Source organism: Gigantopelta aegis, chromosome 1 (genome assembly GCF_016097555.1).
Source record: "Gigantopelta aegis isolate Gae_Host chromosome 1, Gae_host_genome, whole genome shotgun sequence".
NCBI lineage: Eukaryota > Metazoa > Mollusca > Gastropoda > Neomphalida > Peltospiridae > Gigantopelta > Gigantopelta aegis.
Genome location: NC_054699.1, coordinates 9,122,038 through 9,146,969, shown reverse-complemented (window position 1 = coordinate 9,146,969; position 24,932 = coordinate 9,122,038). Strand labels below are relative to the sequence as shown.

General features: G+C 39.2%; 1 protein-coding gene across 1 annotated transcript in view; it reads left to right on the top strand.

The window, feature by feature from the left end:
• LOC121370401 (IQCJ-SCHIP1 readthrough transcript protein-like) overlaps positions 1-24,932 on the top strand; it is a 218,990-nt gene that overhangs the window by 188,852 nt on the left and 5,206 nt on the right. Inside the window, exons 10-13 of the mRNA XM_041495597.1 lie at positions 4,034-4,162; positions 5,538-5,609; positions 8,268-8,385; positions 9,805-9,914. Coding sequence (XP_041351531.1) covers positions 4,034-4,162; positions 5,538-5,609; positions 8,268-8,385; positions 9,805-9,902 — 417 coding nt within the window. The 3' untranslated portion in view covers positions 9,903-9,914. The remainder of the gene's footprint in view (positions 1-4,033; positions 4,163-5,537; positions 5,610-8,267; positions 8,386-9,804; positions 9,915-24,932) is intronic.

Genomic DNA, 24,932 nt, shown 5'->3' with positions numbered 1-24,932 from the left:
CATGACTTTTATTTATATTTAATACAGTTAGCCATTGTTTTATGCATTTTGCCTGGAACTAATTTAGGTTGTCACATGACTTTTATTTATATTTAATACAGTTAGCCATTGTTTTATGCATTTTGCCTGGAACTAATTTAGATTGTCGCATGACTTTTATTTAGATTTAATACAGTTAGCCATTGTTTTATGCATTTTGTCCGGAACTACATTGTAATTTACGTTATAGCATGACTTTTATTTATATTTAATATGGTAAGTCATTGTTTTATGGGGGGGAAAGATGGTGTGTGTGTTATATTGTAAAAGGAGAATAAAAAGAGATGCATTTTGTCCGGAACTAGTTTTGTTTATAGCATGAATTTTATACAAATTTAATAAATATGGTTAGCCATTAGTTTTTGTTCATATCCTAAAAGGTGGATTCAAACAATGTGTTTTGTCCTGAAATAGTTTAGTTTGTAGCACAAATTTTGTGAATATTTAATACAGTTAACCATTGTTTATATGTTTTTTGTTGATTATCTTAAAAACGGGCGAGTCATTTTCCCAAAATATATTATATTATGTTACCCACCTCTAAAATTGATGAAGACTGAGATACACAACACTTAGACGATCAGATATTCATTAGAACCTCACAGAGAAATTTTTGTTGTTGTTGCACAAATGCACCTGTAATTATTAACAAATGCTCAATTTAACAGTGTGCAAAACCTAAAAATGCAAAATTATAAATCAAGATCATGAGACTAAACTTAAAATCCTATATAAAGATAGCTGCTTATAAGCTTGATATATCGTCTCCTAACCCCAGAGATAAGACATGACTATAAAACATTTATAAACATTGGACTGGATTTACAAAGCCTGACTTTGTCCTACACATCATGACATAGCCCAATAAAACCAATAACCCTATTGAATATGGAATTGTGTATACAAAACCCCCCCCCCACACCTTTGGGGACTATAACTTGGATATTCCACACTTATGACTATATGGATATTTGCTACCTTTAATGATTTTATATTAACCCATATGTCCGATATTGTTAAAATAGCAACAGATTCAAAATTGAAATTAAAACAAATGTGACGGTCATTGTACTTATTGCCCTTCTGTAGCTCTTCTATTTCCACAAGAGCACTACTGTACAATGTGATACATTCGTGGAGAATGGCCCGGGTACAAAGAATTTATTTTGTCCTGAACTAATTTACTTCGTAACTAGAGTCTTATACAAATTTAATAAGGTTAGTCATTGTTTAGTTTTATGTATTGAATAATAAATACCAAAAGAAAGACATATTGTGTTAAAGGGACATTCCTCAGTTTGCTGCATTGTAAGACTAATAAAATATTTTTACAATTAAACTTACATATTAAATATATTTTCCTGTTTAGAATATCAGTGTCTGTATATTCAATGTGTTAATATTTGTAAGAAGCCCAAACTAGATTTTGTCTTCAAATAATGTCGTACGTACGAAAAAAAATATTTTAGGAAATAAACTGAAATTTAACCTAGTACAAATATTAGAATGACCAGAAACACGTTTAATATACAGCACTAATATTTTATGCAGAAAAATATATTTGATATGTAATTACAATCGTTAAAAAGTATCTTTTAGTCGATAACATCTTAAGAAGTGCAGCAAACTCAGGAATATCCCTTTAAATGACTGTTGGTAGTCTCAGTTCAGTTATGACTGAGGGCAGTTCCAGAATTGGCGACACGGGGGAGGCTGGATGCTTTATAATTATTATTTTATACCTGGGGAGTCTACAGAGTCTTTTCCCTTAGGCTTAATATGGTTTAAATCAAATTCTATTTTCTCTTTATATATATATAAAACCCACATTACACCCCCCCCCCCCCCCCCACACACACACACACACTCCATGGCCCTATGCTCACCTCCGCCCACACCACCCCCAGTTCTGGAACAGTATACTGAGCAGTTTACAGCTTTCGTTTCATATGACATTCCAGTTACATTTAATACAGTTGATCAAAATTTTTGGGTATGGCGCTATGGAATTTAATTCAATCACAGTCAACAGGGGTTATGAGGGGGGCCTCCCCTAGAAAGAAAATGGGTTACGTTTAGGGTTAGATCATACAGTAATGATAAGAGTAATTAATTTAGTCAAAAAGTTAACTTAAAAAATAAAATTTGCCAAAATATCTTGGTATGGCGTCATATCCATTTAAAGCATCAGTCACACATTCAGGATTTTTACTGCCGTCCTTAATAGGACCATTCCCGATTAAAATTTGTCAAAAGTCTGATCAAGATCCTGTGATTCATGGCGGGAAATCACGACAACAATCAGATATTGTTCAGGAAGCGTCCCGATTCAGCCGTTTCCAGCCGAATTCGTCCCGATTCTCCAGTTCTCAATCCGATTCTGATCCGATTTGTATCTTTCGCATGGTAAAAAACTACCAAATCTGTCCTGACAGTGTCCCGATTCTCCCGAATGCGATCCGACAGAGATCAGACAGTGACCCGACAGTGAACCGACGCTGACGGAAGACATCCGTTAGAAAACCGTTAGTCACGTGATAGTCCAAATCATGCCCGTTCATCACGACAGCGTCCCGATCCACAGGACACCGTCCAGACAACACAGGACATTGTTACGATATTGATCCGATACAGCAGAATCTGTCACGACATAGTCACAATTGTAATACGACTAGACAAAATCGGCTGAGTTTCCTGAATGTTACGGGATGCACCTAACTGTCAGGAGTGCTTGGCCGACCTCTCCACACCACTCCCAATCCGTAGGACTCTGTTATGAACGTATACGACTGCGTTCAGACAATGATAGGACATTCCAGATCATTGAAGATAGTAATCGGGCTTTTTCACTTTTCCTGTCGTAGCCCTGTCTGATCTCAAATGGGAGCCATAATCGGCACTGTGTGAATGCCGCAGAAACCCTGGTGGTCATTTTGATGGATGTGGATGTCACATTAGCCTACTTTTCATGCTTAATAATACACATTTTACTGCACTCGGCAGATATTAGCTGCCTACTTCTCTTAAGCAGCCTATAGCTCCCACTTGGAAAGTGAAAGATCACTCTGATTTTAGCTCGTGTAAAAATATCCACCACTGGGTGAGAATGTAATTAGTGGTGATGTCAGTTGAGTGCCATGCATTTACTGACCCCAGGTGACAACAATCCAAGATAGCCACTGCCATGTCAGTTGAGTGCCATGCATTTACTGACCCCAGGTGACAACAATCCAAGATAGCCACTGCCATGTCTGAGTGAAATCCATAATGGCTGCAATAGGTGTGGACATCATCTCATGATGTAGGCAGACCTGTCTTAACTGATGCACTAATAACATTTAGATTTATTGCCTGTTTGTATATACGTATATGCTTACTGTATATTCATTTAAGATTCAAGCATGATGTCCTGGGCACATACCTATACTATCTGAGCTGTCTGTCCAGGACAGTGAGTTGGTGGTTAGTTAGTTTGTTAGTGGTTAAATAAAAAAAAGTTGGTGTAATGTCCTTACACTTACCCACTGAGTGATTAAAACTAACTCTAGTTGGGAGCTAGCTGGTACCAGGATGTGAACCCATTATCTACCAGCCTTAAGTCCAATAGCTTAACCACAACATTACTGAGACTGGTTTTGGATTTATATCTGACACAAGAATTATGAGAATTGCATTTCAGAACATAAACACAATGGGCCAAATTTACGACGCCTGTTTTAGACGTACACGCGTGTAACTACATGCATCTAGAATGCTTAAACACCTGTTTATGTCTTACACGCTTGTAACTACATGCATCTAGAATATTTAAACACCTGGTTTAGACGTACACGCGTGTAACTACATGTATCTAGAATGCTTAAACACCTGCGTTTAATAAAAACAGGCTTCGTAAATTCGGCCCAATGTGTGCTGGGATTTTGTGTAGCTGTATCGCTTCATTCCTTCTGTGTAACAACCACTGCAGTTTATGAGTGTTTTGTGTGTGTTTTAGTCAAAGCCTGATCCCACCACCGATACAAAGTCGAGCTCAGAACCTGCCCACAGTAAGCCTGAAGATGACGAAGATTTCTTCAAGAAGCAGGCCAGACTACAAGATGAGGCCAAAATAGCTCTAGCTCAGGTAAACTGTAACACTGTCATGATTTAAACAAAAACGAAAACAGTTGGTTTTAGTTAATCATCGTAAATCATAATGCATGACACTCTATAGTTCGGTTTCGTCAAGACAGAACCTATGCATTGGCATATCACTACATGTAGATACTAAATAATGCTAACATTTGTATAAAAACACACAGTGTCAACTGGCAGGATTTGAACCTACAGCACTGATTCCTATGGCATTTGGCAGCCCGTGATCTTATCCACTTGGCCAATCAGGTCTTCAAAAAAAAATGGGGGGTGGTAAAGCACTTGCTTGATGCGCGGTCAGTTTGGGCTCGACCCCTGTCAGCGGGCCCATTGGGCTATTTCTCTTTCCAGCCAGTGCACCACAATTGGTATATCAAAGGTTGTGGTATGTGCTATCCTGTCTATGGGATGGTGCATATAAAAGATACCTTGCTGCATTAGGAAACATATAGCAGGTTTCATCTGATGACTACGTGTCAGAATTTCCAAATGTTTGACATCTAATAGCTGGTGATTAATTAATCAATGTGCTCTAGTGGTGTTGTTAAACAAAATAAACTTTTCTACAAAAATGGAAGTCCAGTTAACCATATGTAAGAAAGCATGCTAGCAGAAACTGTTCGAAACTAATGTAACAGTTTGTATTAATATATATATATATACATATATATATACATATATATATATATATATATATATATATATATATATATATATATATATATATATATATATATATATATATATATATATATATATATATATATATATATATATATATATATATATATATATATATATATATATATATATATATATATATATACACACACACACACAGCAGTTTTTAAATTGCAACGGTGCTAATGACGCACTTGGTGACTAATAGTCCACCAGCAGAAACATCGACCCAGTAAATATAGTATTTAAAAACAGTGTCAGTTGTCAGGATTGAAACCACGCCACAAAAACAAGTTGAGAGGAATGATCATTTGCTCTCCTAACTTAAATTATGGGGAGCTATTTACGATATTATCATACTGATACGACATAAATTCACATGCTAAATGGACGTAAATGGAACAGGTCTCGGTGGGAGTTATGGGTAACAAGAGTGATACCTCACTTTAATAATCGATGAGGTCTGAGATTTTCATTTTTTTTTTATTGAAATAGTTTTCATTATAAATGAAAACATATTTAATGTCTTCTCGTGATATTTGATTTCAGCTTGACAACATTTTTTAATTTTGTTTATCCGGTTTTAACTTTCCTTTGTTATAGACTTAACCTTTAAGTGATTGTACCTTTCCATAATATGAATTTTATGACATAAATAAAATATGATTGCCATATATTTATAGGCTTGTACGATGGCACATATGCAACTAGAAGTTGAAAAACAACTGAAAAAGAAGTCCCCTATAGCTGACATGGTAAGTGTTAAAGGATTGTTAGGTCATTAAAAAGTATTGCTAGATTTTCATCAATTGTCTTTTTCAAAATGCGGTGGGTGTGGGGAAAATGTTATATTTCAAGACAATTAATATTAGAAATACTGCACATTCGGGTGTACTTTTTCTGTCTCACATGAACACATATGATGCAGTCTTTTTCTTTTATTCATTTGATAAATAAACCATTATTTTACACAAGCAGACTTCCTTCTTTATTTTACCATATTACATGTGTATCTTAAATTAACAAGATCACTTTTATACTGAAGGTTTTAATAAAATATTGATGTAAAATTGTTGTCTGATGGCCTCAGATCACCAACTCACATTAATATGATGTCCTCGTTCCAGCCAGTGCACCAGACTGGTATATCAAAGGCCTTGGTATGTGCTATCCTGTCTATTGGAGGTGCATATAATTATTAATGCTATTAGTGCAAAAATGTAGCGGGTTTTCCCTCTAAGATAATAAGACTGTATATCAAAATTACTAAATGTTTGATATCCAATAGCCGATGATTAATAAATCAGGGTGCTCTAGTGGTGTTATTAAACAAAACAAACTTTAAACTTTTACTTTCAAGCCCAGAAAAATAAATGTTGGTTAGCGACGTATGGACTTTACTTTACATGTGTTGGTTAGCGACATATGGACTTTAGTTTACATGTGTTGGTTAGCGACATATGGACTTTAGTTTACATGTGTTGGTTAGCAGTGTATGGACTTTAGTTTACATGTGTTGGTTAGCGACGTATGGACTTTAGTTTACATGTGTTGGTTAGCGACATATGGACTTTACTTTACATGTGTTGGTTAGCGATGTATGGACTTTACTTTACATGTGTTGGTTAGCAATGTATGGACTTTAGTTTACATATGTTGGTTTGTTACATATGGACTTTAGTTTACATGTGTTGATTAGCGATGTATGGACTTTAGTTTACATGTGTTGGTTAGCGACATATAGACTTTAGTTTACGTGTGTTGGTTAGCGACGTATGGACTTTAGTTTACATGTGTTGGATAACGATGTATGGACTTCAGTTTACATGTGTTGGTTAGCGACGTATAGACTTTAGTTTACATGTGTTGGTTAACGATGTATGGACTTTAGTTTACATGTGTTGGTTAGCGACATATGGACTTTAGTTTACATGTGTTGGTTAGCAATGTATGGACTTTAGTTTACATGTGTTGGTTAGCGACGTATGGACTTTAGTTTACATGTGTTGGTTAGCAATGTATGGACTTTAGTTTACATGTGTTGGTTAGCGATGTATGGACTTTTGTTTACATGTGTTGGTTAGCGACATATGGACTTTAGTTTACATGTGTTGGTTAGCGATGTGTGGACTTTAGTTTACATGTGTTGGTTAATGATGTATGAACTTTAGTTTACATGTGTTGGTTAGCAACATATGGACTTTAGTTTACATGTGTTGGTTAGCGACGTATGGACTTTAGTTTACATGTGTTGGTTAGAATGAATGAATATTTAACGACACCCCAGCACAAAAATACACATCGGCTGTTGGGTGTCACAAATGTTGATGGTTAGTGACGTCTGGATGTTACTTTGCATGTGTTGGTTAGTGACGTCTCGACTTAATTGGTTTACATGTAGAGACGCATGATATTGTGGGTCATATATCTTCTCATATAGCAGATCAATGTTCCCCATTTCAAGTGTTATTCACGATAGATGTACACCGCTTAGACTGACAGCAAATCATTGGGATCTCCATCGATTGTGTTCAAGTTGAGAACACGTCACAGGGTGTATCGATCTTGCTGATACATGTCTTTAAATTGACAACAGTGTCTCTTTTTCTGCGCTATCCACACACTCCAGTTTTATGACTTTGGTTTAAACAATATTTATTTCTGTTGATATGTTAACAGATGGGATTGGTCAACAGGCATAGCCTGTATAAAGACCTTTCCCTACATTCTACAAGTGAAATATTAACTGGTCAACATGGACATTTAAAAAAACAAACAATTTAGTTAAGTTTTATAACTTTGACTCGGGATTAATCCCTGAGTTTACTAACAAAGTTAATGACATGCTAGAATTAATGATTGATAATGGTGATTATTGATAACAGTGATTATGGATGATTGATAATAATGATTATTGATGAAAGAAAAAATTACTAATATTGATAATGATTATTGTTGACAATAATGATTAATAATAATGATTATTGATACTATTATTGATAATGATTATTGATTGTAATAAATACTGATGACAGTAAATAGTGATAATGATTATTGATAATGATGATTGATAATATTTAAGGATTGTCTGTTATTTTTTTATGTTCATCAGGGCATGAACACAAAATATCATCCGCAAACAGTGTGAATCGGCGAAGCTATTCTTACATAAGTTTGCATATGATTTCCTTCATACCCGGATGAATGTAAAAGAAATAACAAACTTCTGTTGCTACGTTTGGACTAATGGGATAACGTTATATTGTAATGAATGTAGCAGAAATTTAATTATTAATTATTGATAATGATGACTGATGATAATGATTATTGATGATGATAGATCACTTGATGATGGATGATAATGCTGTTTTTGTGTTGTATGCTTCAAACATGTAACGTTTGTTACTTGTCAGGTTGGCATTCCCAGTAATGGAGATGGAAGATGGCGGAAGATCAACCGTAAAGTATTAGATGACATGAACCTAGCTCAGTTACAAGTATTAGTGAACGATCTTCACACACAGATAGAGAGTGAGTACATAGCTCAGTTACAAGTATTAGTGAACGACCTTCACACAGATAGAGAGTGAGTACATAGCTCAGTTACAAGTATTAGTGAACGATCTTCACACACAGATAGAGAGTGAGTACATAGCTCAGTTACAAGTATTAGTGAACGACCTTCACACACAGATAGAGAGTGAGTACATAGCTCAGTTACAAGTATTAGTGAACGATCTTCACACACAGATAGAGAGTGAGTACATAGCTCAGTTACAAGTATTAGTGAACGACCTTCACACAGATAGAGAGTGAGTACATAGCTCAGTTACAAGTATTAGTGAACGACCTTCACACACAGATAGAGAGTGAGTACATAGCTCAGTTACAAGTATTAGTGAACGATCTTCACACACAGATAGAGAGTGAGTACATAGCTCAGTTACAAGTATTAGTGAACGATCTTCACACACAGATAGAGAGTGAGTACATAGCTCAGTTACAAGTATTAGTGAACGATCTTCACACACAGATAGAGAGTGAGTACATAGCTCAGTTACAAGTATTAGTGAACGATCTTCACACACAGATAGAGAGTGAGTACATAGCTCAGTTACAAGTATTAGTGAACGATCTTCACACACAGATAGAGAGTGAGTACATAGCTCAGTTACAAGTATTAGTGAACGACCTTCACACACAGATAGAGAGTGAGTACATAGCTCAGTTACAAGTATTAGTACGACCTTCACACACAGATAGAGAGTGAGTACATAGCTCAGTTACAAGTATTAGTGAACGATCTTCACACACAGATAGAGAGTGAGTACATAGCTCAGTTACAAGTATTAGTGAACGACCTTCACACACAGATAGAGAGTGAGTACATAGCTCAGTTACAAGTATTAGTGAGAGATAGAGAGTGAGTACATAGCTCAGTTACAAGTATTAGTGAACGATCTTCACACACAGATAGAGAGTGAGTACATAGCTCAGTTACAAGTATTAGTGAACGACCTTCACACACAGATAGAGAGTGAGTACATAGCTCAGTTACAAGTATTAGTGAACGATCTTCACACACAGATAGAGAGTGAGTACATAGCTCAGTTACAAGTATTAGTGAACGATCTTCACACACAGATAGAGAGTGAGTACATAGCTCAGTTACAAGTATTAGTGAACGATCTTTACACACAGATAGAGAGTGAGTACATAGCTCAGTTACAAGTATTAGTGAACGATCTTTACACACATATAAAGAGTGAGTATACAGCTCAGCTACAAGTATTAGTGAACAACCTTTTTTTTGTTGGTGTAAATGAGTAGTTGTGTTGATATGAATGTACATTTTTGCAGGTCTAAACAAGGAGTTGTGTTGATGTTAATGTATGTTTCTGTACATCTAAATGAGGAGTTGTGTGTTGATATGAATGTATGATTCTGCAGGTCTGAATGAGGAGTTGGTTCAGATGCTCATGGAGCGGGATGACCTCCATATGGAGCAGGACTCCATGCTGGTGGACATCGAGGACCTCACCAGGTAGAGCCTGACAAAAGTGACTATCTTTACGTTTATTTTGCAGTTCATAACGGTTTTCGTTTATAGTCTTTTTGTTTATTCTTTGAATGCATATTCAGCCTAACTTGATTTTTTACATGTTTTCGTGCATTATATTAGTGTTGGAAATTGGGTGGAGTTTTATTGTCGATCATTATCGGCCTCAGCGGTGTCGTGGTTAAGCCATCGGACACAAGGCTGGTTGGTACAAGGTTCGCAGCCCGGTATCGGCTCCCATCCAGAGCAAGTTTTAATGACTCAATGGGTAGGTGTAAGGCCACTACACTGACTTCTCTTTCACTAACTCACTGTCCTGGAGAGATGACCCAGATAGATGAGGTGTATTCCCAGGACAGCGTGCTTGAATCGTAATTGGATATAAGCACGAAAATAAGTTGAAATGAAATGAAAATCGATCATTGGTTGTAATTGGTTGGCACCAACCAATGAACTTTTGAATGTACATTTGGTTAGAATTATATGAACATGCAGTAAGTAGGCTAAAGCTTGTTAAAGCTTGTTTTGTTTAACGACACCACTAGAGCACATTGATTAATTAATCATCGGCTATTGGATGTCAATAACATTTTGTAATTCTGACATATAGAGATGAAACCCGCTACATTTTTGCATTAGTAGCAAGGAATCTTTATATGCACCATCCCATAGACAGGATAGCACATACCACGGCCTTTGATATACTAGTCGTGGTGCACTGGCTAAAATGTTTCTTCCTTCCTTCCTTCCATTCGTTCATAAGTGGTGTATAAGTTGAGAATAATAGAAATATAATCACGTCTTTCATTTCTATAAGGGATAACGTCATAAAGATATTCGATTTAATAATTATGGCAAATGTTTCCAGTCACCTCATGTAAGCATGCATTTTAAGTCAACAGTACCACACAAAACACCTTTAATCTTGACCTTACCATAACTAGGGGCGAGACAGACCTTTCCCCAGGATATTTTGAAGGCGCTTACATTTTCACAATCAGTTTTAACGCAAATGCAAGTGCCAGCTTTGTTGTCTATGACAATTGGTAATCGACTGTTAAATGAAAGGGTGCTGAGGGCCCTGCACCTAATTAGCTATGAAGGACATGCTTCACCTATTACAAATGTGAATACCTGTGTACTGTAAAGTTTTAAAAGTTGTTACAACCAACAGTTGATTGTCACATATAGCCAATTAAAGCTTAGAGGCTATTGATTTAAGGCCCTTACATGATGCCAAAGGCTTAGTGCGTCCCTATGCCATATGCCTCTGGGGAAACTCCTGCGAGACATAGCCCAGTGGTAAAATGTTTGCTTGATGCACGGTTGGTCTAGGATCGATCCACGTCGGTGGACTCATTGGGCTATTTCTCATTCCAGCCAGTGCTCTACAGCTGGTATAACAAAGGCCATGGTATGTACTATCCTGTCTGTGGGATGGTGCATATAAAAGATCCCTTGTTGCTAATCAGAAAGAGTAGCCCATGAAGTAGCGACAGCGGGTTTCCTCTCTCAATATGTGTGGTCCTTAACCATATGTCTGACGTCATATAACCGTAAATAAAATGTGTTGAGTGCGCCATTAAATAAAACATTTCCTTCCTTACCATAACTAGTGGATACTGAATACTGAAGATCGTAATGGTACGGCAAAACGCCTTCGGAACCAAGAACCCATACAAAGCTATTAAACTGTTTGTTACGCTGCATAATTACGGTGTACCTTGTATGGCAGTTTAAGGATTACAATCACTGTCTTATAATAAGATTTTAGCATTATGCAAAAAAGCTTTTCTTAAGTATTTTTGAAAAGAATATTATTAATAATGTTTCTGTTAGGCTGAATATGTGTCCATTTTGCTTGTTCTTTGCACCAATTACTAAATATTTACATTCTGTTTGGCACTTTACATTTTAGTATTTACTTTGGCTTTACAATAGGTTTAGTGTTCTTTTGATTTAGTAGTAACAACTAACATGTATTGTAATTATTTATTTATGTTTTATAATTTATTGTTAAGTATTCTTCAATATCAGGGCTTCTAGAATTAAAAAGAGAAATCCATTAGCCATGGGATCATTGATTTTTTAAAATCCTCTAGCCACCAGCCTCTGGCTACCATATTCTAGAAGCCTTGCCAGTATGCCATTTTGTCACATGATGTTATCACATATTCTAGAAGCCCTGCCAGTATGCCATTTTGTCACATGATGTTATCACATATTCTAGAAGCCCTGCCAGTATGCCATTTTGTCACATGATGTTATCACATATTCTAGAAGCCCTGCCAGTATGCCATTTTGTCACATGATGTTATCAGATATTCTAGAAGCCCTGCCAGTATGCCATTTTGTCACATGATGTTATCAGATATTCTAGAAGCCTGCCAGTATGCCATTTTGTCACATGATGTTATCACATATTCTAGAAGCCCTGCCAGTATGCCATTTTGTCACATGATGTTATCACATATTCTAGAAGCCCTGCCAGTATGCCATTTTGTCACATGATGTTATCAGATATTCTAGAAGCCCTGCCAGTATGCCATTTTGTCACATGATGTTATCACATATTCTAGAAGCCCTGCCAGTATGCCATTTTGTCACATGATGTTATCAGATATTCTAGAAGCCTGCCAGTATGCCATTTTGTCACATGATGTTATCAGATATTCTAGAAGCCCTGCCAGTATGCCATTTTGTCACATGATGTTATCAGATATTCTAGAAGCCCTGCCAGTATGCCATTTTGTCACATGATGTTATCAGATATTCTAGAAGCCTGCCAGTATGCCATTTTGTCACATGATGTTATCACATATTCTAGAAGCCCTGCCAGTATGCCATTTTGTCACATGATGTTATCAGATATTCTAGAAGCCCTGCCAGTATGCCATTTTGTCACATGATGTTATCACATATTCTAGAAGCCTGCCAGTATGCCATTTTGTCACATGATGTTATCACATATTCTAGAAGCCCTGCCAGTATGCCATTTTGTCACATGATGTTATCACATATTCTAAAAGCCCTGCCAGTATGCCATTTTGTCACATGATGTTATCACATATTCTAGAAGCCCTGCCAGTATGCCATTTTGTCACATGATGTTATCAGATATTCTAGAAGCCTGCCAGTATGCCATTTTGTCACATGATGTTATCACATATTCTAGAAGCCCTGCCAGTATGCCATTTTGTCACATGATGTTATCAGATATTCTAGAAGCCTGCCAGTATGCCATTTTGTCACATGATGTTATCACATATTCTAGAAGCCCTGCCAGTATGCCATTTTGTCACATCATGTTATCAGATATTCTAGAAGCCCTGCCAGTATGCCATTTTGTCACATGTTATCACATATTCTAGAAGCCCTGCCAGTATGCCATTTTGTCACATGATGTTATCACATATTCTAGAAGCCCTGCCAGTATGCCATTTTGTCACATGATGTTATCACATATTCTAGAAGCCCTGCCAGTATGCCATTTTGTCACATGATGTTATCACATATTCTAGAAGTCCTGCCAGTATGCCATTTTGTCACATGATGTTATCAGATATTCTAGAAGCCTGCCAGTATGCCATTTTGTCACATGATGTTATCACATATTCTAGAAGCCCTGCCAGTATGCCATTTTGTCACATGATGTTATCACATATTCTAGAAGCCCTGCCAGTATGCCATTTTGTCACATGATGTTATCAGATATTCTAAAAGCCTGCCAGTATGCCATTTTGTCACATGATGTTATCACATATTCTAGAAGCCCTGCCAGTATGCCATTTTGTCACATGATGTTATCACATATTCTAGAAGCCTGCCAGTATGCCATTTTGTCACATGATGTTATCACATATTCTAGAAGCCCTGCCAGTATGCCATTTTGTCACATGACGTTATCACATATTCTAGAAGCCCTGCCAGTATGCCATTTTTTCACATGACGTTATCACATATTCTAGAAGCCTGCCAGTATGCCATTTTGTCACATGACGTTATCACATATTCTAGAAGCCCTGCCAGTATGCCATTTTGTCACATGATGTTATCACATATTCTAGAAGCCTGCCAGTATGCCATTTTGTCACATGATGTTATCACATATTCTAGAAGCCTGCCAGTATGCCATTTTGTCACATGATGTTATCAGATATTCTAGAAGCCTGCCAGTATGCCATTTTGTCACATGATGTTATCAGATATTCTAGAAGCCCTGCCAGTATGCCATTTTGTCACATGATGTTATCAGATATTCTAGAAGCCCTGCCAGTATGCCATTTTGTCACATGATGTTATCAGATATTCTAGAAGCCCTGCCAGTATGCCATTTTGTCACATGATGTTATCAGATATTCTAGAAGCCCTGCCAGTATGCCATTTTGTCACATGATGTTATCAGATATTCTAGAAGCCCTGCCAGTATGCCATTTTGTCACATGATGTTATCAGATATTCTAGAAGCCTGCCAGTATGCCATTTTGTCACATGATGTTATCAGATATTCTAGAAGCCCTGCCAGTATGCCATTTTGTCACATGATGTTATCAGATATTCTAGAAGCCCTGCCAGTATGCCATTTTGTCACATGATGTTATCAGATATTCTAGAAGCGCTGCCAGTATGCCATTTTGTCACATGATGTTATCAGATATTCTAGAAGCCCTGCCAGTATGCCATTTTGTCACATGTTATCACATATTCTAGAAGCCCTGCCAGTATGCCATTTTGTCACATGATGTTATCACATATTCTAGAAGCCTGCCAGTATGCCATTTTGTCACATGATGTTATCACATATTCTAGAAGCCCTGCCAGTATGCCATTTTGTCACATGATGTTATCACATATTCTAGAAGCCCTGCCAGTATGCCATTTTGTCACATGATGTTATCAGATATTCAGTATAGTACTAAGTCAATCTGTCTATGAAGTCTTGTATGGCAGATTGGTCTCTGTGGTCAGGGTGCTGTCCTGTCTGTGGAATGGTGCATATAAAAGATCCCTTGCTACTAATGGGAAAATGTAGTGCTTTTCCTCTGATGACTACTAAAAAAAAGAGTAAAGTTTGTTTTATTTAACGACGCCACTAGAGCACATTGATTTTTTATCTTATCATTGGCTACTGGACGTCAAACATATGGTCATCCTGACACTGTTTTTTTTAGAGGAAACCTGCTGTCGCCACATAGGCTACTCTTTTATGACAGGCAGCAAGGGATCTTTTATTTGCGCTTCCCACAGGCAGGATAGCACAAACCATGGCCTTTGTCGAACCAGTTATGGATCACTGGTCAGTGCAAGTGGTTTACACCTACCCATTGAGCCTTGCGGAACACTCACTCAGGGTTTGGAGTCGGTATCTGGATTAAAAATCCCATGCCTCAACTGGGATCCGAACCCAGTCTGATGACTACTGAGTAATAATTACCAAATGTTTGACATCCAATAGCTGATGATTAATTAATCATTGTGCTCTTGTGGCGCAGTTAAACAAAACATACTTTTTTTTAACTATGACCAGGATTTAAAAGAATCAGCTATTAGAATATTTGGTCATTGTTAGAATCTTCAGATGACACATGCCACATTTTTCCATTAGTAGCAGGCAATCTTTTATGTCCCACAGACAGGACAGCACATACCATGGTCTTTGATATACCACTTGTGGCACACTGGTTAGAACTGGGAAAAACCTAATCATAGAATGGGTCTACTTTCTAAACCTCATAACTAGTACATGTTTATTATCCACATGGTTGAACATAACCAGGTTAATAATAATCATAAGAAGCACACATGTAATAGCAAGAGTGATGATGTAATTTTGGGAAGCGACATCATAACACGATGTTGCTTCCCCAGGCCTAGTTCAGACACTGCAATTTAAAATATCACGTCATTTCATCATCTCCTAGTTGTGGCTGAAACATTTTGAGTTGGGTCTTGTTATTCACAAAGGCTGTGGTATGTACTACCCTGTCTGTGAAATGGTGCATATAAAAGATCCCTTGCTGCTAATCGAAAAGAATAGTCCATGAAGTGGTGACAGCAGGTTTCCTTTATCAATATCTGTGTGGTCCTTAACCATATGTCCAACACCATATAACCTTAAATAAAATGTGTTGAGTGCATTGTTAAATAAAACATTTCCTTCCTTTTTCCATTAGTAGCAAGGGATCTTTTATATGCACCATCCCACAGACAGGATAGTACTTACCTTGGCCTTTGATATACCAGTCATGTTGCAGTGGCTAGAATAAGAAATAGCCCAATGGGCCCACCTATGGGGATCGATCCCAAACCGACCATGCATCAAGCGATCGCTTTACCACTGGGCTACATTGTCCCTCACCTACCAAAAGTTGAAATTACTGTATGTTACACACCACAATAACCACTGTTTAAAATGTGTTGCTCAGTCTTCACCATGAGCGAACTCAAGGCAAGTTGAAGATCACTCTTCTGAAATACTAGGATCGATCCCCATCGGTGAACCCATTGGGCTATTTCTCGTTCCAGCCAATGCTTCACAACTGGTGTAACAAAGGCCATGGTATGTGCTATCCTGTCTGTGGGATGGTGCATATAAAAGATCCCTTGCTGCTAATAAAAAAGAGTAGCCCATGAAGTGACGACAGCGGGTTCCCTCTCTCAATATCTGTGTGGTCCTTAACCATATGTCTGATGCCATATAACCATGAATAAAATGTGTTGAGTGTCGTTAAATAAAACATTTTCTTCCTTCCTTCTCTTCTGAAATAGTGCATTCACAGGAAGTTTCATATAAAATCTATTAAACATTTTATTGCAAGGCGATCAATTTGCTACTCTCACAAACCTCTCCTGGGGGCAGTTATCACAAAACATTGTAAGTTTATGTCTGAGACTAGCAGTTATAACCGGGTATACATTTAGAAGTGTTCAGCATCTTATTTCACGAAGAAAATTATATCATTAAGTAAAATAGAGCATTAATTTGAAGGACAAAAGAAAATGAAATATGTGTTTCTAACTATATTTGCTCTGCTATAATAGTAATAAGAATTGTAGTTTAGTCGTAGATTTATGTTTACGTGGCTTACAATGTTTTGTGAAACTGGGCCCTGGCGAGAGTGGAGGGGAGCGGGGGGTGAGATGATCATTTGTTTTTTATGGCAGAGACTGCTGAGGAGTCTATAAGCAAACATTCCTTTCATTTCATTTCATGTTCATGATTATATCCAGTTAAGGTTCAAGCATGCTGTGCTGGGCACACACCTTAGCTATCTGGGCTGTCTTTCTAGGACAGTGGGTTAGTTGTTCGTGATTAGTGAGAAAGAAGAAGGGTTTAGTGGTCTTACACCTACCAATTGAGTCTTTAAAATTTGCTCTTGGGTGAGAGTTGACACCGGGCTGCGAACCCTGTACCTACCAGCCTTATGTCTGATGGCTTAACCACACCACCACCGAGGCCAGTTTTTTTCTTTCTATTTCTTTGCCAGTCCACCTTGTGGGCAGCTCCAGCAGCTGTATTTTTGATTTGTTAAATTTGTCGTCCATTCAGTGCTAATCCTATTGAATCCTCTCGCCCTCTATAACTCTCTAGTGGTAAACAGGTTTACAGTAGTTATGGGCATCATGTCTTAAAGGTACCAAGTCTTCTAAAACATTGGACTGTATTCATTCATTTCAACTTATTTTCGTGCTTATATCCAATTAAGGTTCAAGCACGCTCTCCAGGACACAGTGTCACCTCAGCTATCTGGGCTGCCTGTCTTGGACAGTGGGTTAGTTGTTAGTGGTTAGTGAGAGAAAAAAAGGATATATAGTGGTCCTACACCTACCCATACTCGCTGTGGGTGGGAGCAGATACCGGGCTATGAACCCTGTACCTACCAGCCTTATGTCCAAAGGCTTAACCACGACACTACCGAGGCCGGTACCGGGCTGCGAACCCTGTACCTACCAGCCGTATGTCCAGTGGCTTAACCATGACACCACTAAGGCCGGTATTGGACTGTAACTCTGGCTGAAAATAATAGTTTTTCGCTTACAATAATCATTTCAGGGCAGGATTTAACTCAGTTAATTGGTTGAGCTTTCGTCTAAGGTTCTTCAGTTCTAAGACTGAAACCTCTGTGGTGGACCCGTTGTTTGTTTTTTGTTCACAGGCTGTGGTACATGTATATTAGAGAAAGAAAGAAATGTTTTATTTAACGACGCACTCAACACATTTAATTACGGTTATGTGGCGTCAGACATATGGTTAAGGACCACACAGATTTTGAGAAGAAACCTGCTGTTGCCACTTCATGGGCTACTCTTTCCGATTAGCAGCAAGGGATCTTTTATTTGCGCTTCCCACGGGCAGGATAGCACAAACCATAGCCTTTGTTGAACCAGTTATGGATCACTGGTCAGTGCAAGTGGTTTACACCTACCCATTGAGCCTTGCGGAGCACTCACTCAGGGTTTGGAGTCGGTATCTGGATTAAAAATCCCATGCCTCGACTGGGATCTGAACCCAATACCTACCAGCCCGTTGACCGATGGCCTAACCACGACGCCACCGAGGCCGGTTGTATATTAGATAGGCGGATAACAACATAAAAAAGACAGAATATTGCATGTGCATAATACAGAACACACTCACCATCATCTTACAGTTATATTCATGCCCCCGTCCTCCAATGTCTATATTCTGTCCATTAGGCCTGATTAGAATAAAAAAAAGGTCAAGTGTGAAATATATACATATATACAAAACACAGTTTGCACCTTGTTAATTGCATTCTGTATTAATTATTGTATGCTTTATTAAAGGGACTGTCCTGAGTTTGCGGCCATTGTAAGATGTTTGCAATATCAGAGCCTTGTTGGCGACTACTATTTCATACTAAATATACTACTCAAAAGAATTTAAGGGTCAAAAATTTATAACCAAATAAGTTTCAGAGTGTATTAGATTGATGATGTAAACTACACCAATTTTTTTATTTATTGTTCCATATTTACAAAAAAACACAAATAAACGTCACTGTATACAAGAAAGTCACATGACATGCTGTCAAAGTTGAAGGTTGTCAAACAGGGATTTTACATATTAGAACATTCATTTAATAGTGTGTGAATCCACCCCTGGCGCGAATACACTCGACACATCGTTGCCTCATGCTGTTGATCAGACGTCTGAAGAACTCTTGGGGAATGGCCTGCCACTCTGCTATAAGAAGTTGACCCAGATCATGAAGGTTGGCCGGAGGGGCATGGTTATCCCGAACTCTCCTGCCTAATTCGTCCCAGGCGTGCTCTATTGGGGCCAAGTCAGGCGAATATGCTGGCCAATCCATCCTGGCGATACCTTGTTGTCTGAGAAAGTCCATTACCACCCTGGCGCGGTGGGGTCTGGCATTGTCATCCTGCAGAACTGCCCCGCCGCCAATTTGCTGAAGGCCTGGGAGAACCAACGGCCGGATAATCTCATTCAGATAGCGGATTCCATTCAGATTGCCATCCAAGACATAGAGGGTGATAGAGATGCCGCCCCACACCATGACACTGCCACCACCGAACCGGTGACGTTGTCTAACGTTAACGTCAGCGAAGCGCTCCCCAGGACGTCTGTAGACACAAACCCGACCGTCGTTGAACTGGAGACTAAACCTGGACTCATCAGTGAACATCACTCGACCCCACTGAACACGTTGCCACTGCAGATGAAGCGTGCACCAGTGACGTCTGGCCGTTCTGTGACGTGGTAGGAGTGGTGGTCGAACAGCCTGGCGACGGCAGCGTAGATTACTGGCTCTCAGACGATTGCGTATGGTTTGATCAGACACTCGAGTTCCAGTCGCAGTCCGCAGATTGTCACGTAATCGGCGTGCAGTGGTTGTGCGTTGACGTAGAGCCATATTGGTGATGTAGCGGTCCTCTCTATTTGTAGTGCTTCAGGGTCTTCCTGAACGTGGACGATTTCGAACAGAATTCGTTGCTTGGTACCGTTGCCACAGTCGGCCAACGACACTCTGACTGACACCAAGTCTCAGAGCAACATTTCTTTGCGTATTGCCATCCTGAAGCCAAGCAATAGCCCTTCCTCGATCTTCGATAGTCAGTTGAAGTCGTACCATTGTCATATTTGGAGTGTGCACCGTACACGAACGCAAGCTCCAATTATACGGAAATTCAGCATTGGGAACATGGAATACACGTGCAAAGCATGCAAATGAAGCGCTTTGTGAAAAAGCAAGTTATGGGCACTTAGCAGACGTTTCGCTTTCGCCCTAATTTACGTGCAAATGTAAGCATGTTTTCGCCATTAGAACTAGTCGACAGTGTCAATGACAGTGGATTTTAATTCATTTATGGGTTGCTTAGACCCACTTTCGTCAAAATGGAACAATACCATGCGTGACATTATGGTCTAGCTAATATAATTGACATTCAGAAAATAATGTCGAAAATATCGTCTGACCCTTAAATTCTTTTGAGTAGTATATATTTTCTTGTTTAGAATACCAGTGTCTGTATATCGAATGTGTTTGCGATAACAGAGCCTTGTTGGCGACTACTATTTCATACTAAATACATTTTCTTGTTTAGAATACCAGTGTCTGTATATCGAATGTGTTTGCGGTCGTATACTAATGTTTGTAGCACTCAGTTTTTACTTTAATTTGTGATATATATTTTTTCATACGTATAAAATTATTGGGAGATAAAATCCGGTTTGGGTACTACAAGCATTAGGACAAGCACAAAGACCGTGTAAATACAGACAGTGAAATTCTAAATAAGAAAATGTATTTAATTTGTATGTTACATCATTGTAAAGGCTCTATTGGTCGGAAACATTTTACAATGGTTGTAAACTCAGGACTCCCTTTAATTATATAATCAAATAAATGTGAGTTTTTAAAAAAGGTATATACATTGTTGTGCACAAGAAAACAAAACATTCTACAGTAAATATGTAACATTGAGTGTGCTGTTTTTAGGTTGTCTAAATTCTAGAAAGACCATTCAAATAGATCAACCTATGCAGATGTGTTAGACAGTACATACTACATAACCGAAAGTCAAATTGTAAACATTTTGGTTCATTTTGTGCTACATTTAAAAATTATTATTACTTAACATTTCTTAAATCCAGTTAATCATGAATATAATATAATTATATATAATCCTGGATCAATTTAGGCAATTCTTTTGACAAATGATAGAGACACTATATCAAAAAGTTTAATATTGGCATTATGCCAAATAAGGTTTATCACTAGGTGGTGCAGCAGGCATCTAGAGGGAACTGTTCAATTGGCACTATATCAACAACAAAAGAAATATGAATACATGTGATACAGTAAAACAAACATGAACACATCTGATGAACATAAGTTAGGACAGTACTGTTTTATAACAATAAACGAACAAGAAAAATCCCCAACAACTTAAAACAAACATTTTTTGAACTGTTGTTCATACTAGAGCTAATGTTAATTCGAAATCTTAAAACAAAAACGAAGAAATATTTAATAACCGAAAAAAATTCATTGTGTAACCCATCACACTTCTGGTTAGTGCCTACAGACTAAAGCATATCACATACGTGAGCTATCAGCTGAACAGACATCTCTCTGTGTGTGGGCTATGTGAGCTATCAGCTGTACAAACATCTCACTGTGAGTTGGCTATGTGAGATATCAGCTGTACAAACATCTCACTGTGAGTGAGCTATGTGAGCTATCAGCTGTACAAACATCTCACTGTGAGTTGGCTATGTGAGATATCAGCTGTACAAACATCTCACTGTGAGTGAGCTATGTGAGCTATCAGCTGTACAAACATCTCACTGTGAGTTGGCTATGTGAGATATCAGCTGTACAAACATCTCACTGTGTGCGGGCTATGTGAGAAACATCTCACTGTGTGTGGGCTATGTGAGCTATCAGCTGTATAAACATCTCACTGTGTGCGGGCTATGTGAGAAAGATCTCACTGTGTGTGGGCTATGTGAGTTATCAGCTGAACAAACATGTCACTGTGTGCGGACTATGTGAGCTATCAGCTGAACAAACATCTCACTGTGTGTGGGCTATGTGAGCTATCAGCTGTACAAACATCTCACTGTGTGTGGGCTATGTGAGCTATCAGCTGAACAAACATCTCACTGTGTGTGGGCTATGTGAGCTATCAGCTGAACAAACATCTCACTGTGTGTGGGCTATGTGAGCTATCAGCTGTACAAACATCTCACTGTGTGGGCTATGTGAGCTATCAGCTGAACAAACATCTCACTGTGTGTGGGCTATGTGAGCTATCAGCTGAACAAACATCTCACTGTGTGTGGGCTATGTGAGCTATCAGCTGAACAAACATCTCACTGTGTGCGGGGTATCCGTGAGCTATCAGCTGAACAAACATCTCACTGTGTGCGGGCTATGTGAGCTATCAGCTGAACAAACATCTCACTGTGTGTGGGCTATGTGAGCTATCAGCTGAACAAACATCTCACTGTGTGTGGGGTATGTGAGCTATCAGCTGAACAAACATCTCACTGTATGTGGGCTATGTGAGCTATCAGCTGAACAAACATCTCACTGTGTGTGGGCTATGTGAGCTATCAGCTGAACAAACATCTCACTGTGTGTGGGGTATCCGTGAGATATCAGCTGAACAAACATCTCACTGTGTGCGGGGTATCCGTGAGCTATCAGCTGAACAAACATCTCACTGTGTGCGGGGTATCCGTGAGCTATCAGCTGAACAAACATCTCACTGTGTGCGGGCTATGTGAGCTATCAGCTGAACAAACATCTCACTGTGTGTGGGCATCTCACTGTGTGTGGGCTACATGAGTTATCAGCTGAACAAACATCTCACTGTGTGTGGGCTACGTGAGCTATCAGCTAAACAAACATCTCACTGTGTGCGGGCATCTCACTGTGTGTGGGCTACATGAGTTATCAGCTGAACAAACATCTCACTGTGTGTGGGCTACGTGAGCTATCAGCTGAACAAACATCTCACTGTGTGTGGGCTATGTGAGCTATCGGCTGAACAAACATCTCACTGTGTGTGAGCTATGTGAGCTATCAGCTGAACAAACATCTCACTGTGTGCAGGCTATGTGAGCTATCAGCTGAACAAACATCTCACTGTGTGCAGGCTATGTGAGCTATCAGCTGAACAAACATCTCACTGTGTGCGGGCTATGTGAGCTATCAGCTGAACAAACATATCACTGTGTGGGGACTATGTGAGCTATCGGCTGAACAAACATCTCACTGTGTGTGGGCTATATGAGTTATCAGCTGAACAAACATCTCACTGTGTGTGGGCTATATGAGCTATCAGCTGAACAAACATCTCACTGTGTGTGGGGTATCCGTGAGATCAGCTGAACAAACATCTCACTGTGTGCGGGCTATGTGAGCCATCAGCTGAACAAACATCTCACTGTGTGTGGGGTATCCGTGAGATATCAGCTGAACAAACATCTCACTGTGTGCGGGGTATCCGTGAGCTATCAGCTGAATAAACATCTCACTGTGTGCGGGGTATCCATGAGATATCAGCTGTACAAACATCTCACTGTGAGTGGGGTATCCATGAGATATCAGCTGAACAAACATCTCACTGTGTGCGGGGTATCCGTGAGATATCAGCTGAACAAACATCTCACTGTGTGCGGGGTATCCATGAGTTATCAGCTGAACAAACATCTCACTGTGTGCGGGGTATCCGTGAGATATCAGCTGAACAAACATCTCACTGTGTGCGGGCTATGTGAGCTATCAGCTGTACAAACATCTCACTGTGTGCAGGCTACATGAGTTATCAGCTGAACAAACATCTCACTGTGTGCGGGGTATCCATGAGATATCAGCTGAACAAACATCTCACTGTGTGCGGGGTATCCGTGAGATATCAGCTGAACAAACATCTCACTGTGTGCGGGCTATGTGAGCTATCAGCTGTACAAACATCTCACTGTGTGCAGGCTACATGAGTTATCAGCTGAACAAACATCTCACTGTGTGCGGGGTATCCGTGAGATATCAGCTGAACAAACATCTCACTGTGTGCAGGCTACATGAGCTATCAGCTGAACAAACATCTCACTGTGTGCGGGCTATGTGAGCTATCAGCTGAACAAACATCTTACTGTGAGTGAGCTATGTGAGCTATCAGCTGAACAAACATCTCACTGTGTGCAGGCTACATGAGTTATCAGCTGAACAAACATCTCACTGTGTGCGGGGTATCCATGAGATATCAGCTGAACAAACATCTCACTGTGTGCGGGGTATCCGTGAGATATCAGCTGAACAAACATCTCACTGTGTGTGGGGTATCCGTGAGATATCAGCTGTACAAACATCTCACTGTGTGCGGGGTATCCATGAGTTATCAGCTGAACAAACATCTCACTGTGTGCGGGGTATCTGTGAGATATCAGCTGAACAAACATCTCACTGTGTGTGGGCTATGTGAGCTATCAGCTGAACAAACATCTCACTGTGTGCGGGGTATCCATGAGATATCAGCTGAACAAACATCTCACTGTGTGCGGGGTATCCGTGAGATATCAGCTGAACAAACATCTCACTGTGTGCGTGCTATGTGAGCTATCAGCTGTACAAACATCTCACTGTGTGCGGGCTATGTGAGCTATCAGCTGAACAAACATCTCACTGTGTGCGGGCTATGTGAGCTGTCAGCTGAACAAACATCTCACTGTGTGGGGACTATGTGAGCTGTCAGCTGTACAAACATCTCACTGTGTGTGGGCTATGTGAGATGTCAGCTGAACAAACATCTCACTGTGTGTGGGCTATGTGAGCTGTCAGCTGAACAAACATCCCACTGTGTGTGGGCTATGTGAGCTGTCAGCTGAACAAACATCCCACTGTGTGTGGGCTATGTGAGCTGTCAGCTGAACAAACATCCCACTGTGAGTGGGCTATGTGAGCTGTCAGCTGAACAAACATCCCACTGTATGTGGGCTATGTGAGCTATCAGCTGTACAAACATC